This window comes from Rhinatrema bivittatum, chromosome 5, assembly GCF_901001135.1.
Source record: "Rhinatrema bivittatum chromosome 5, aRhiBiv1.1, whole genome shotgun sequence".
Taxonomy (NCBI): Eukaryota; Metazoa; Chordata; class Amphibia; order Gymnophiona; family Rhinatrematidae; genus Rhinatrema; species Rhinatrema bivittatum.
In genome coordinates, this window is record NC_042619.1 from 223,351,005 (window position 1) to 223,365,036 (window position 14,032).

Consider the following 14,032-nt stretch of genomic DNA (forward strand, 5'->3'; position numbering starts at 1 on the left):
CAGTCTTTAAGTAACTACATTTTAAATTAATACAGAAAAAAGTTATTACTTAAAGATGCAGAATTTTAAATATTTTGAGCAGAGTTTCCCTAGAAATTCACTAAGAGTGTCCCTGCACTCGCTCTCCCTACTTCTGTGGCCACTTTTCCCTCTCAGGCCTCAACTCCTCCATCTGCCAGCATCTCTCCCTTCCAACTCTAGGCTCAACCCCTTCCACTCTACCGCCAGTCCCAGAGTTTGACCCCATTCTCAGTACTGCCCCTCACACAGGCTCTCTCTCTCTAGTACACATACACACACCCTCATGCAGGCTCCCTCACTCTCTCGCACACACACACACACATCCCCTCATACAGGATCCCTCTCTCTTGCATACACACCCACACAAGCTCCCTTTCTCTTTCACACATACATCCTCACACAGGCTACCTATGTCTCTCTCTCATGCACTCCTTCACACAGGCTCTGTCTCACACATACACAATCCCTTCACACAGGCTAGCACCTTCACATACACATGATCCCTTTTTCATACACACCAGCATCCAATCTCTCACACACATTAACACTCCTACACAATCTCCTTATAAAGGCTCCTTCTCTCTGGCACCCACACTCAAGCACCCCCCACTCTGCTCTCTCTCAAACCCCCTCTCCTCATCCCCTCTCTTCCTCTCCTCTTTCACATCCCCCTGCCTCTCCTCTTTCACACACACAAACACACACCTCTCTACACACATTTACTCTCTCACTGGGGCCTTCGTCTTTGCCGTGAGCAAAATGCAGCACGTGGGGGGCTTTAACTTCACGGCAAACGGTGTAACAGGGCCTTTATTTTTGCTGCGAACAGCGCACCCTTAGTTTGTTGCATGCCGGGGTGTCCTCTGACATTTTCTGCGCAGAATTTGATAGCTCTACGCAGGGGGGGAATTCTGTGCAAATTCTGCGCTCCACAGTAGTGCAGAATTCCCCAGAACTAATTAAATAGGCTGGGCGCAGTGTATGTAAAAGTACGCATGTATCCCAAATCTGCACGTATTTTCACATGCACTAGTGATGGATACTTCAGGGGTGCAGGTGGGGCAGAGTTGGGACTTGCATGCGTACCTTTGTATTTTAAAAAATGCACACATATGTCACTCTGAACAAGTCAGCCCCGCGAAGAGCAGATGTAACTTTATGCGGGTGAGTTTGTGTGAGTACCAGGCCATTTATCCAAGCATTTTGAAAATAAATTTGCGCTCATAAATTTGCTTTGAAAATATGGGGTAAGGTCTGCGTATAAAAATTAACTGCAGGCTTTACCCTTACCTGCAATTATAAAATTACCCTCTTAACAGGCCGATATAGTAAAAATCGCGGGAGAGCAGGCGAGCACCCAGGCCACTCCAGTAAATAAAATTATTCAAATTAGGGCCCGCGGTAAAAAGAGGCGCTAGGAACACTAGCGCGTCTCTAGCGCCTCTTTTTGGACAGGAGTGGCGGCTGTCAGCGGGTTTGACAGCCGATGCTCAATTTTGCCGGCATCGGTTCTCAAACCCGCTGACAGCCACAGGTTCGGAAACTGGACGCCAGCAAAACTGAGTGTCCGGTTTTCAACCCGCGTGCCAATTTAAAAATGTTTTTGGGTTTTTTTTTTTTTTACTTATTTTTAACTTTTAGGACCTCCAACTTAATATCGCCATGATATTAAGTCGGAGGGTGCACAGGAAAGCAGTTTTTAACCCTTACTGAATAAGGGGTAAAGCTAGCATGTCAAAAACGTGTGTCCAAACGTGGGATAACAGTGCGCTCTGCCAGAGCACACTGTACTGTATCGGCCTGTTAAAACACTTTTGAAAGCCATTTACCTGGCTAAATTGACCTGTCTGAAAATTGTTCTCCTGTAAACAAGTAGAAAGTATGCACAGGGTCCCAGATCAGGGCTCTCTTTGATTGGCACAGATTAAAAGAACAGAAACAATGGGCTGTGCTTGAACGCGTGATGGCTGGAGTACCCTCCCTTAATTCCTTGATTTGGCAGCCGAGGAGTACGCGCCCCATTATGGACCACGCTCTTACCTCGACTATTCATACGTTGAAGGTTTGGGAACGATGGAGGATACCGCTGGCAGGAGATAGACGGTACTATTATAGCTCTAGCTTTCAAACGAACTCCAGATTCCCCCAGGGTATGGTATCTAAAACTTTTGGAGAATGGCATAAGAAGGGACTTAGGAACTTTGGCCAGTTGTGGAGGCTTGACGGGCTTATCCCGTTTGCCACTCTACAGACGGATTATGACCTGCCATCGGGAGATATATTTTCATATTTACAAATCAGACACTTTTTTCAAGTGGAAAAGGTGGGGGGGGGATCTAACACTTGGCAAAACGCAATTTGAGTCTTGGTGTGATCAAGCGGACACACTGAGAAAAGCTATCTCGCAGGTTTATAATTACCTTAATAAGGACCCCAAGGTTAAACCAGCCTATCAGCAGGCTTGGGACCAAGATTTGCAAAGACCCCTATCGGAGGAAACCTGGGATCAGATATTCTCTTGCACGAAGACAGGTTTACCTTATTCACAGTTGCTAGAGAACCGGTATAAAGTATTATTACGCTGGTATTACACACCATCTAGATTACACAAGTTCAAGTCCACTTATGATAACAGATGCTGGAAGGGGTGTGGGGAAGAGGGCACATTTTATCACATGTGGTGGACCTGTCCCTATTTGGTAAACGTCTGGGATGATGTGGCTATCCTTCTCAGAACAGTGCTGGGGATTGAGTTAGTCCTCAAGCCAGAGCAAGTGTTACTGAATCTTCCGTTTGATCTGTCTAAGATACAGGGAAAATTGGTTCATTATATCTTGTCAGCTGCGAAATGCCAGATTGCCCTGGAATGGAGAATGCCTGGGCCTATAGCTTTTGGGAAAATTCACAACCGGCTGCAAACCCTCAGTTTATTGCATGACCGTGTTAGTAATTTCCGAGCATGTGAAGTAGCCTCAGCTCGGAAGGTGTGGCAACCATATAGAGATTGGCAAGCACGACAGCGACCATCGGAATCCACGCTCCCATAATATTCTTACCGTCTTTTTCAGAATTTTAGTATTTCAGGCTTTCCACCTACACAGCCTATACCTCATTTTTACACGCATATGGAGGGAGGGGAGGGGGGGGGGAGGGGGTACTTAAAGTCAAGTGTGTTAGTGGACAAAGGACCACTGGATGGGCGATAGCTTGTTTTGAAAACATCCCATGTTGTATCTTGTTTGCTTGTATTTGACAAAGTTGTATTTTCAATGCACACTTCTAATAAAAAATTTTCAATTATAAAAAAAAAGAAAGTATGCACAGGGTTCCCAGTGTGAGCACTTTCAGCTGCATTACAAAAGAGCTGCTCCTTTGGGTTTATTCCAGGGGGAAGGGGATGGGGTCGCAAGCATGCATAATATTTTCAAATGTATGCGCCATCTTCCCTGACTCGGCTGCCTACACAAACTAGACAGGTGGTTTTCATGCAGCGCATTACCCAAATTTTAGGTAAGAAAGTATTCACCTGGCTTTCCTTTGAATTTCTGGGTAAAATATGTGTGCTAAAAATTGTTCCTGGTCGTGGGGGGAAGGGGGGAGGTGGTGAAAGTAGGCAGTTTTCAGCCTAGGAACGTTTTTATTGTAGACGTTTCACCGAGCATGAAAGAGAAAGTGCTCACGGCCTTTCTCTCTGAAACGTTTCCACCCATGGGCTTTTGCACCTGTTTTTTTTTTGTTTTGTTTGTTTGTTTGTTTTTCTGGGTAGATTTTGTAAAGAAAAAAGCACACACAGACGTGAAAAACCAATATAAGAGGTCCCAACCCCCAGGCACACCTCCCATAAATGTGGGTAAAAGTCCATGTGTAATGGAACAGCGCGCACTCTGTTAGCCACACAGAGGCAGGCACTTCACATGCATAAATCACTATTTACCCTTGCAAACTTATAACATTAAAGCCCTCTTCAGTCAGGATATTTTACAGAGAGAGAGATATCAAATTGAGGGGTGGGTGGGGGGGGAGGAGCATGTTCAGTAAGGAGAGTTTGTTCAACTAGAAATGCTGCTCATTTTTAGAAGGCCTCATTTCTATTTATGATTTTTACTACCTGTGAAACCACCAGCTCTGCAGACACATAATCATCTTCATTGTCCATGTAGAAACTGTTAGCTCATTCCAGGCCTGCGCACATCACACCTGCAGCAATATGCAGAGGTATAAACAGTTACCATCCCAAAACCCTATTCTTTGGTAATTGAGCCTGTGAGATTTTGCCCAGAAGCATACTCGTCTACGTGTAACATATCTCTTTTTTTACTTGCGCATTGGCTGAGCCGTCTGGCTTGCGGTTCAGACCTGTATACAGCTTCTATCATAAGGCTGTGGTGGGTGTGGCCTCTAGAAACAAAATAAGAAGCTGAGAACTGCTTTTCAAAGTGATTTACATGGGTAAAAAGCATTTTATACCCTTGTTAATCAGCTCTCTTAAAGATGCCCTCCCTCAGTGTGGCTAAAAGTGGTGAGGACTTTTACTCACAGTAAGAAAGAATAGGTGTTCCCAGAAGCGTGATTAGGATGAGGGAAGAAAAGTACTTGCATAAAAGTGAATTTTCAAAGCACCTTCATGCGTAAAAAGAACATGTACATGTGTGTGTACTAGTTTATAGACATTGAGAATATGCACATTTTTTTTGTTTTGTACATACATTTTACCAGGAGGGAGGAAAAAGGCGTGGGCTAGGGGCATTCCAGAGTGAGGGTACAGAAGTAAGAGATATAAGCATACACATTACCAAACTTACTTGTACAATTTTACACCTGTTAATTAACTTGCACAAGAGAAATTGTAGTTTGTTGCCTGCATATTTTGAATAGGAGGTTTGAATGAACTGGTAGGGGTTCAGGGTGAAATGCTAGAGGTTCTGGGAGAACTGGTGGAGGTATAGGTGAAATGAGGATTCCAAGTATGCTTGCTAGTAAATATTTTTTTAAAGTAGTACAGGCGCATGCTTTATAAAATACCTGCACTGGTGTTTAATCCTATGTGTTTATTCACATAGGGTCACGATTATTTTGCATGTAAAATATATGTGCATATGTTTATACAATGGGTATACCTTTCCTGGCATTCGAAATATTTGTACATTCTGAAAGAGATGTGTACTTTCGGAGCAAAAATATGCGTTTTTTTATAAACTGTGCAGTTACCGTTGCACAATTTAAAAAAATATCAGCATTTAATCTTTGCACATCCCTTACAAATGCTGCAGCATGGATAGCTTTGAAAGCTGGGCTCCCTGTTTTCATTTTCAACTCTACCTGCATACTTTTCCAACAAAAATCTGCCTGCATCAAAATGCAGGTGTACGTTTCAAAGCAAAAGCATGCATAAATTTTAGTTTTGAAAATTGGTGCAAAGCCGGCAGGTGGAAGGTACACACAGCCTTTGCATCAGTGCAGAAAGTTCGAAAATTTCCCCCATGATCAAGAATGACAGATGATTTCACAAGATTCGATTCTGGGTTTGAGTTTGAGCTTGGCTTTTCCAGTCCTGGAAATTCCCTTTGGAATGAACCTTTTACTAGCAGGGAGAGAGGGTCTTTTCTGGCCAGGTAAAAGAAGCCTGCACCTCCTTCCTTACATGGTTGATTGAATGAAGTATGGTATATTAGAGAAATGGGCATTTCAGCTACAGATGTTAATGAGAAATTTCAAAATCTGAAAACATTTGGGAACTAATCACGGAGTATTGTTAAAACTAATAATATTTATGTCTTATTTTGATTTTAGTAATGCAACCAAGATTGATATTTTTTGTTACAATGGAGGTTGCTTTCCTGTACTTTTTTTGGGGGGGTGGATTAGGATTACATGGTCCTGAAGATAAAGATTAATGTAGCATTTAGAAGTCATTTATATAGATGGGAATACTAGCCTTTTATTAGGTATGATATATTTGTATATGGAAATGTTTTCAATATCATTGGTGTTGTGCACTCATGTAAACAGAGTTTTATCAAATAAAGGGAACTAAATAAAATATAAAGTTTTTAAAAAGTCAAATTGTGTTTGGTTGGTTGTGTGTGGTCATACTTGCCCATAGCATGGGTTTGGAAAGGCAAGTAGTGAAGTCCAAATCCACGTGTGATTTTTCTTCTAGAATTTATTGAAGCTAAATCCATCAGACAGATACCTGACAGAACAGAGCTTGAACCACCCTACATTCCAGACTCAAAGACTCTTAGACCGCTGTGCAAGCTCACCTTCCCGCTCCTCTAAAAGGAAACCTCACCATGGGGAGAGCAACACATCTAGCAGGTCAGTCCATTTTTCCTTCTTTCAGCGGATCCTCTTCCTGTAATGGATTCCCTCCCTTATGTGTCCCCATGAGGTTTGTTTTCAGGGGAGGTAACTGGGAGATATTTCATATTAATTAATAGTTGTTTAACTGGGGTTTTATTACTTACATAGAATGAACCGTGCATTTGCAGGTTTGTGGCTCTTAGGAAGTCAATCCCAGTATCAGAGCCCTTTTTATGCCTAGCTGTCAGTGCTAAAATAGGCCAGATATAGTTGGACCATGATAATAAGCACTACTGAACAACCGCCCTTCTTTGTTTTATACATAAACATCGATCCTTACAATGTTTACTTTTGCTATTTTTTTTTTTTATCTTTTTTCGCTGCATATAAAACTTTTTTTAAGCAGCATTTAATCTATAAAGGAACAGAATGAGTAAAGTTAATATAGAATTCAGCTTATAGCACAAGGAGCAAAGCAGCAATCTCACCATCCATTTTGAGACTTCCATCAGGTTTGATTCCAACCCCCGGAAGTGTACATGTTGCCTTTTAACTTAAATTTCTTTAGGAAATTACCAATGACAATGTCAAACCTCAATGGCATCATCAGTAACCAAATATTCTCATTTTCTTTGCACAACCACTGAGACCAAAGCAAGCCGGAATACATTCTGACATCATCTGTATCTATCGCTGTTAGATTAACTAATACTATTCTATTTCAGCATTTAGATTAAAAGGAATTACAGAGTTCAAAGTGTATATCCAAAATTGTTCTCTATAGTTCAATACAGTCTCCAAAGTTCCTCCAAAGGAGGTCTCAAAATGGATGGTGAGATTGCTGCTTTGATCCTTGTGCTATAAGCTGAATTCTATATTAACTTTACTCATTCTGTTTCTTTATAGATAAAATTCTGCTTAAAAATTATTTTATATGCAGCGAAAAAAAGTAAAAAAAAAAAAGCAAAACTGAACATTGTAAAGATCGATGATTATGTATAAAGCAAAGAAGGTCTGTTGACCAGTAGTGCTTATTATAATGGTCAACTATATTTGGCATGTTACAAGTGGGCAGCATGAAACACAAAGATCAGACTTTCATAGCACCCAAAATGGTGGAGCAGATGTTTCAGCTTCCCCATATATCATGGGTCATATATAATCAATGGTCTTGCAAAACATTTAGGGGCAGATTTTAAAAGCCTACGCGCATAGGGGGGGTTACGCGTGCCGGGCCTATTTTCAAAAGGCCCGGTGGCGCGTAAAGCCCCGGGACGCATGTAAGTCCCGGGGCTTTCGAAAAGGGGCAGGAGGGGGCGTGTCCAGGGGCATTCCCGAAATGACTCGGCGTTTCAGGAGCGTGCCGCGGCGTTTCGGGGGCGGGCCCGGGCGCATGGCGCCGGCCTGGGGGCGTGGTCGAGGCCTCCGGACCAGCCCCCGGGACCGGAGGACGGAGCTGGGCTGCCGTCCGGCGTGCGCAAAGTTAAGGGGGGGGTTTAGATAGGGCCGGGAGAGGGGGTTAGGTAGGGGAAGGGAGGGGAAGGTGGGGGGAGGGCGAAGGAAAGTTCCCTCCGAGGCCGCTTCGAAATCGGAGCGGCCTCGGAGGGAACGGAGGCAGGCTGTGCGGCTCGGCGCGCGCAAGCTGCCGATTTTGCGCAGCCTTGCGCACGCCAACCCCGGATTTTATAAGATATGCGCGAACAAAAGTACGCGCTCGCGTATCGTTTGAAGATCTACCTCACAGGAAAGGACAAAACAGCTCTCAAAACGCGAAAATAGCTTACTCAAGCTTACCAGCAATTGTTAACTTTCATTAAAGAATGTGGCAGAAAGCAGAGTGCTGCAGGACGCCGCTAAAAAAAGAGGCTTTTTATGCCAGAGTGTATGTAAAGAGCATAAAAAGAGGCTTTTTATGCCAGAGTGTATGTAAAGAGCATAAAAAGAGGCTTTTTATGCCAGAGTGTATGTAAAGAGCATGTGACCATGCTAACGCAATCACATACATTGGGTGACAGGCGTCACAAACACACAAGAAGAGTCAAATGCAATGAATCCACTCAATATCTGCATTTAAACCTTTGGGAATGACACTGTCCAAGAAAAAAATCCAAAATTGTTCACGTTGGATTAAAATGTTTTGCCTGAAACCCCACCCCTCACAATCATTCACAATTACTTCCAAAATTGCCCATTTGATAAACATGTCCCTTTTCCAAGAAATGAGACACCACACGGGCATGAGTTTTTTTGGTCTTAAGGCAGCCTTTATGTTCCAGCAGGCAAGAACATAAAGATCGCGTAGTTTGTCCAATACACTGTAATCCATGTGGACATTGTAGCAGGTACACAATGAATTGTAGCTTGCAGGTTACTGCAGAATAGGTCGTAAGCACCTTGCCCTCTGGTGTCATAATGGAGTTAGTGTATTTCATAGAACAAATGTCACAATGAATACCTAAATCAGCATCATAATTAGTAGGCTAGAGTTTGTCAAAAGGAAGACAGGATTACACTACCATGTCCTTAATATTATGGCCTCTTGTATATGAAACTAGATACTTCTGTGGTAGCCTGTGGAAGAATTGCCTTACCTATTGGAAACACTACATAGATGATGTTTTTGTGATTTGGAAGGGATTGGTTGCATTGCTGCAAGAATTCCATCAGCGGCTGAATTCCCGGGATGATCACTTGAAATTTACTTTGAATTATTCCAGTGACCAAATTGCCTTTTTAGATGTAATGATTACAAAATCTGGTCATACTTTGACAATGTCCTTATACAGGAAACCACATGAGAGAAATAATCTTCTTTCATATCAAAGTTTTCATCCCTTTCATTTGAAACAAAATCTGCCGGTCGGCCAATTTCTCCGCCTCTATCAAATTTGCTTTAATGTCCAAGAGTATAAACACCAGGCAGTCATTAAGGCTAACAGATTCATACAACATGGGTATTGTTCAGTGATAAAACGGGCTTACCATAGGATGCTATTTAACAAGAGATTTGCTCTTGACAACTATGACCAGAGAGAACACAGATCGACAAACTTTTGTCTTAATGCATTCCTCTCTTTCCTCACAAATTTGCTGGGTAATCCGCTATCACTTGCCTATCTTGGATATGTATGTTAGGACTTGTCTTCCAGTGAGATTTGAATGTACAAGAGTTTGTAATGTTAAGGACATGGTAATCAAATCCAGTCTTCCTTTTGACATACTCCAGCCTATTAATTATGCTGCTGATGTATTTGTTCTATGAAGTACATTAGATCCATTATAACACTAGAGGGCAAGGTGCTTTCGATCTTTCCTACGGTGACCTGTAATTTATCTGCTACAATGTCCATGTGGATTACAGTATATTAGACAAGCCATGCAATCTTTGGGGTGGATTTTAAAAGGGTTACGCGCGTAACCCTTTAAAACCCCTCCTGCGCACACCGAGCCTATTTTGTATAGGCTCGGCGACGCGCGCAAGCCCCGGGACGCGTGTATGTCCCAGGGCTTGAAAAAGGGGCGGGGGCGGTCCGGGGCGGGGGCATGGCCAGAGGCCTCCAAAGGCCCACTAGGCCGGGGAATCGTGCGCCGGCACATGCAACCTACGCCTACCCGGAGGCAGGCACAACTTAAATAATGAAGGTGGAGAGTGATTTGGGTAGGGCTGGGGGGCGGGTTAGGGAGGGGAAGGTGGGGGGGTGAAAGGAAAGTTCCCTCCGAGGCCGCTCCGATTTCGGAGTGGCCTTGGAGAGAACTGGGAAAGCCATCGGGGCTCCCCTAGGGCTCAGCACACACAAGGTGCACAAGTGTGCACCCCCTTGAGCACGCCAACCCCGGATTTTATAACATGCGCGCGGCTGCGCGCGCATGTTATAAAACCTACGCCCTCGCATAGGTTCGAAAATCTGGCCCTTTATGTTCTTGCCTGTTGAAACATAAAAGCTGCCTTAAGACCAAAAAAACTCATGCCCCTGTGGTGTCTCATTTCTTGGAAAAAAAAACCATGTTTTTGATGACAACAAATGGGCGATGTTGTAAGTAATTGTGAATGATTGGAGGCTGGTAACTGGGCAAAACTTTTAATCCAACGTGAACAATTTTGGATTTTTTGCTTGGACACTCATTTCCAAAGGTTTAAATGCAGACATTGAGTGGATTCATTGCATTGATTCATCTTGTGTGTTTGTAAAAGCTGTCACTAGTTTATATTCTTTTGACAGTTGACACCTGTCAACCAGCATATGTGATTGCGTTATCATGGTCACATGCTCTTTACATACACTCTGGCATAAAATACCTCCTTTTAGCGGCGTTCTGCAGCACTTTGCTTTGTGCCACATTCTTTAATGAAAGTTAACAATTGCTAGTAAGCTTGAGTAAGCTATTTTCATGTTTTGAGAGCTGTTTTGTCCTTTCCTGTGTTTTTACCTTGCTTTTTTCAAATTCAGTTAAATGATGGACATCATTGCAGTTTGGAATCCCTGGTGCAGAGCCTTTCTTGTCTCGAAACATAATATTATGTCGGATTTGGTTTTCCAGTGAAGTGGATACAACTTTAATATTCACCCTCAAGGGAAGTGACTTTTATTTGCATTACAAAATTTGTAAAAAATGATTTGGACTACAAATGTTTTGCAAGACCGATGATTATATATGATCCGTGATATACGGGGAAGCTGAAACATCTGCTGCACCATTTCGGGTGTTATGATGGTCTTTGATCTTTGTTTCATGATGTAGACTTAAAAAGAAATTCATATACACTTGTTGAATGCTTTTGTTGTATCATTTTCAATTAGTGCATTCATACTTTCGGCTCCCTTTACATTCATGTTACAAGTGGGAACAACTTTGTACGTTGGTGATATATTGAATATAAGAAGTGACCCAGATAGATATTACAGTGCTAAAATAGGGCTATTTTGTGAACCGCTATGGCAGTGACAAAATCTATTCTTGCAATTTATTTGTGTTTTAGGGATGAAAGAGTAAAATTATATAAATTCAACATCTTTGTCTGCATAACAGAGAGATAGTGTTCCTGTTATCAGAACGGTGATTTAGAGCATCATTTGACAAAGGTCATTTTCAAAATAATTTCCTCAGATAAAACAGTGCTTTACCTGCAGAAATGGGCTTTTGATAAAATGTCCGCCAGATATGCAGGTCAGAGGATTTACACGCTTAAAACCGAGGTTTAGGTGCAGAAATGCACTTTATACGCTAAAGTGGTTCTTTTAAAAATTGCTACAATATATGCGATTGAATTGCCACCTGTAAGTGCACTTTAAGCACGTAAATGGGCTTTTGAAAATTGCCACAATTAAATTCTACTTTTATATGTGTAACTCCTTTTGAAAATTACCCCCATAACATCTACCAGATATGCAGGTAAAAGTATGCACATAGTGCCATTAAGTGTGTACTTTTACCTGCAATAGGAGAAGGTGTTCTTTGGAACAACAAGTATGAGAACTGTTTTTTGTCCGTGGGCTTTGCAGTTATGCAGCCAGGCTGAAAATTACCTCCAAACCGTGAATATTTTTAGGAGACTATAGGTATGTCAGAAACTACAGCATGAATTATAGTGCCATTAACTTTGAATACTCATATAGGTGACCTATATCAGAGCAAATTTGTGTCTACTCTTTTGTTCTACTAGTCACATACTTATAATCATGACCTGTTGTCCTATTTTTTAATACATTTTCATTGTATATAAAAATGGTATCCATCAAATGACTAAGCAACCTAACAAAACCTATCTGTAGAAATGCTGACTGGCAATCCCAACCACAATATAAGGAAGGAAGATTTCTTTATTGACCATCTTTTCTTCTTGGCTTTTAACAATAATATTCCACTTTCATGCCATAGCTCACCTTAGACCCCACTTAGGCACAAGTTGCACCTGCTTCAGGTGCTCATATAATGTTGTCCCCCTGAAGCAGGCACAATTCAAAGTGGTTTTATTATGTCATTAACTGCTGTAAAATTTTCTCTTCTTCCTCTTGGGATCTATGACATCAGTTTCATCGCCTTATTCCGCTTTCGAGAAATGCTTGCAACTCTAAAATAAAGCTAATTATTGAATGCCTTCTTGAAGTTTGTTTATATGCTGGTTTTTGAAGCTATGAATATGATATAAATGTGTTTTTATACTTTTTGCACACAGTAGAAATCAGTCTAGCAAAAGCTGTACTCATCAACCACATCATAGGTCAAACAGTAAGGACACGCAGTCTCTTGGGGTTGGATTACAAAGAGGAGGAGATGACGTTCTTCCTGCCAATGAAACCCTTATAAATGGGAATCATCCTGCAACCACCCATAGCCCGATGGTGCACAAAAAGAACTATCAGCAAAGTAACCAAAGTGTAGCTGGAAACAAGGACCTATCCAGTAATAACTTGCCACATCTTCTCAGCCCTAAAGAATCAAAGACGAAAGCAGAGTTTGACTTTAATGCAGACCAAAAGACTTCTGAGGGTCCAGGCACAAAATACCTGAAATCAAACTCACGCTCTCAACAGAGCCGGCATTCGTTCATGGAATCCTCACAGAGCAAAACGGGAAGTCTGCAACCAGGCGAAAAACACAGTCGCCACAGTTACATTGATACAATACCCCAGTCCTCCAAGAAGAATGCATCCTATATATCAATGTCAAAGAGTCACGCAGGGCTGACAGACTCTAAGTCAGTGGGTAACCTTAGTGAGGTCAGGGGTCAGATTTTGGAACCGAACAGCAGGTATTTTCCATCTAGCTGTTTGGACCTGAACTCCCCCACCAGTCCAACACCACCTAGGCAAAATGACAACAGAACTTTGTTAAGCCCCTCAGGGAGGAATAACCGAGTAGAAAGCAGTCTGGATTCCCGGAGAACACAGACAAGACATTCCAGGACCATGGAAGAATTAAAACCACCTGATCAGATGGACTCTAGCCATTCCCATTCCAGCTCTGGCCCACATGAATCTTTTTCCTATGGTCTGGGCTACACTAGTCCCTTCTCTTCGCAGCAGCGTCCTCACAGGCATTCTATGTATGTGTCCCGGGACAGAGTGAAGGTAAAGAACACCGAGGCTGGACTGACTGTAGGGCAAGGTATGGCCTCACGAGCAAACAGCCTACAGTTGCTATCCCCTCAGGTGCAGCACCGGTCACTTACCAGATCTGTTGGGTCTTCACGCGAGGATTGCACAGAGGATATCAACAGGGTCAGTATAAAACTTTATTTATTTATTTATTTTATTTATTTTTAATTTTTATATACCGAAGTTCTAGTAGGGACTACAAATCACTCCGGTTTACATAAAACGAAGAACTGCTCAACAGATAGCGGAGCTTTACATGGAACCGTATAACATATGGAACAGTATAACTGGTTGACAATTTAACATAGTGCTAAATAAAGTGATAATATTTTAGCTGGTAATAAATAAAGAAATATAATATTTTATATAAGAAGTATAACTATTTAACGTAGCAATAAATATAAATATAAGCAATGCCTAATATATATATGAAATAAAGTGAATTTTTGAGCTCAAAGATAATTGTCCAGTTGCAGATTCTTAAAAGTAGTACTTGTCTCAATAAGTAAAAATTGGACTGATGGAAATGGCCAGGTATAGTCCAGATTCAATGGCTGACTTACAATGCATGAGGCCTACCGGAGATCAAGTGGTCACTGAGCTCTTCTCCG

At 42.0% G+C, this 14,032-nt stretch overlaps 1 protein-coding gene across 4 annotated transcripts in view; it reads left to right on the forward strand.

Annotated features, from left to right (window-relative positions):
* The window catches only part of CDKL5 (cyclin dependent kinase like 5), a 418,621-nt gene that overhangs the window by 364,466 nt on the left and 40,123 nt on the right, over positions 1–14,032 (forward strand). For 3 of the 4 annotated variants that reach the window (XM_029603337.1, XM_029603339.1, XM_029603340.1), the window contains 2 exons: positions 6,182–6,339; positions 12,500–13,544. In XM_029603337.1, coding sequence (XP_029459197.1) covers positions 6,182–6,339; positions 12,500–13,544 — 1,203 coding nt within the window. The remainder of the gene's footprint in view (positions 1–6,181; positions 6,340–12,499; positions 13,545–14,032) is intronic. The other variant, XM_029603338.1, reaches the window with a different exon arrangement.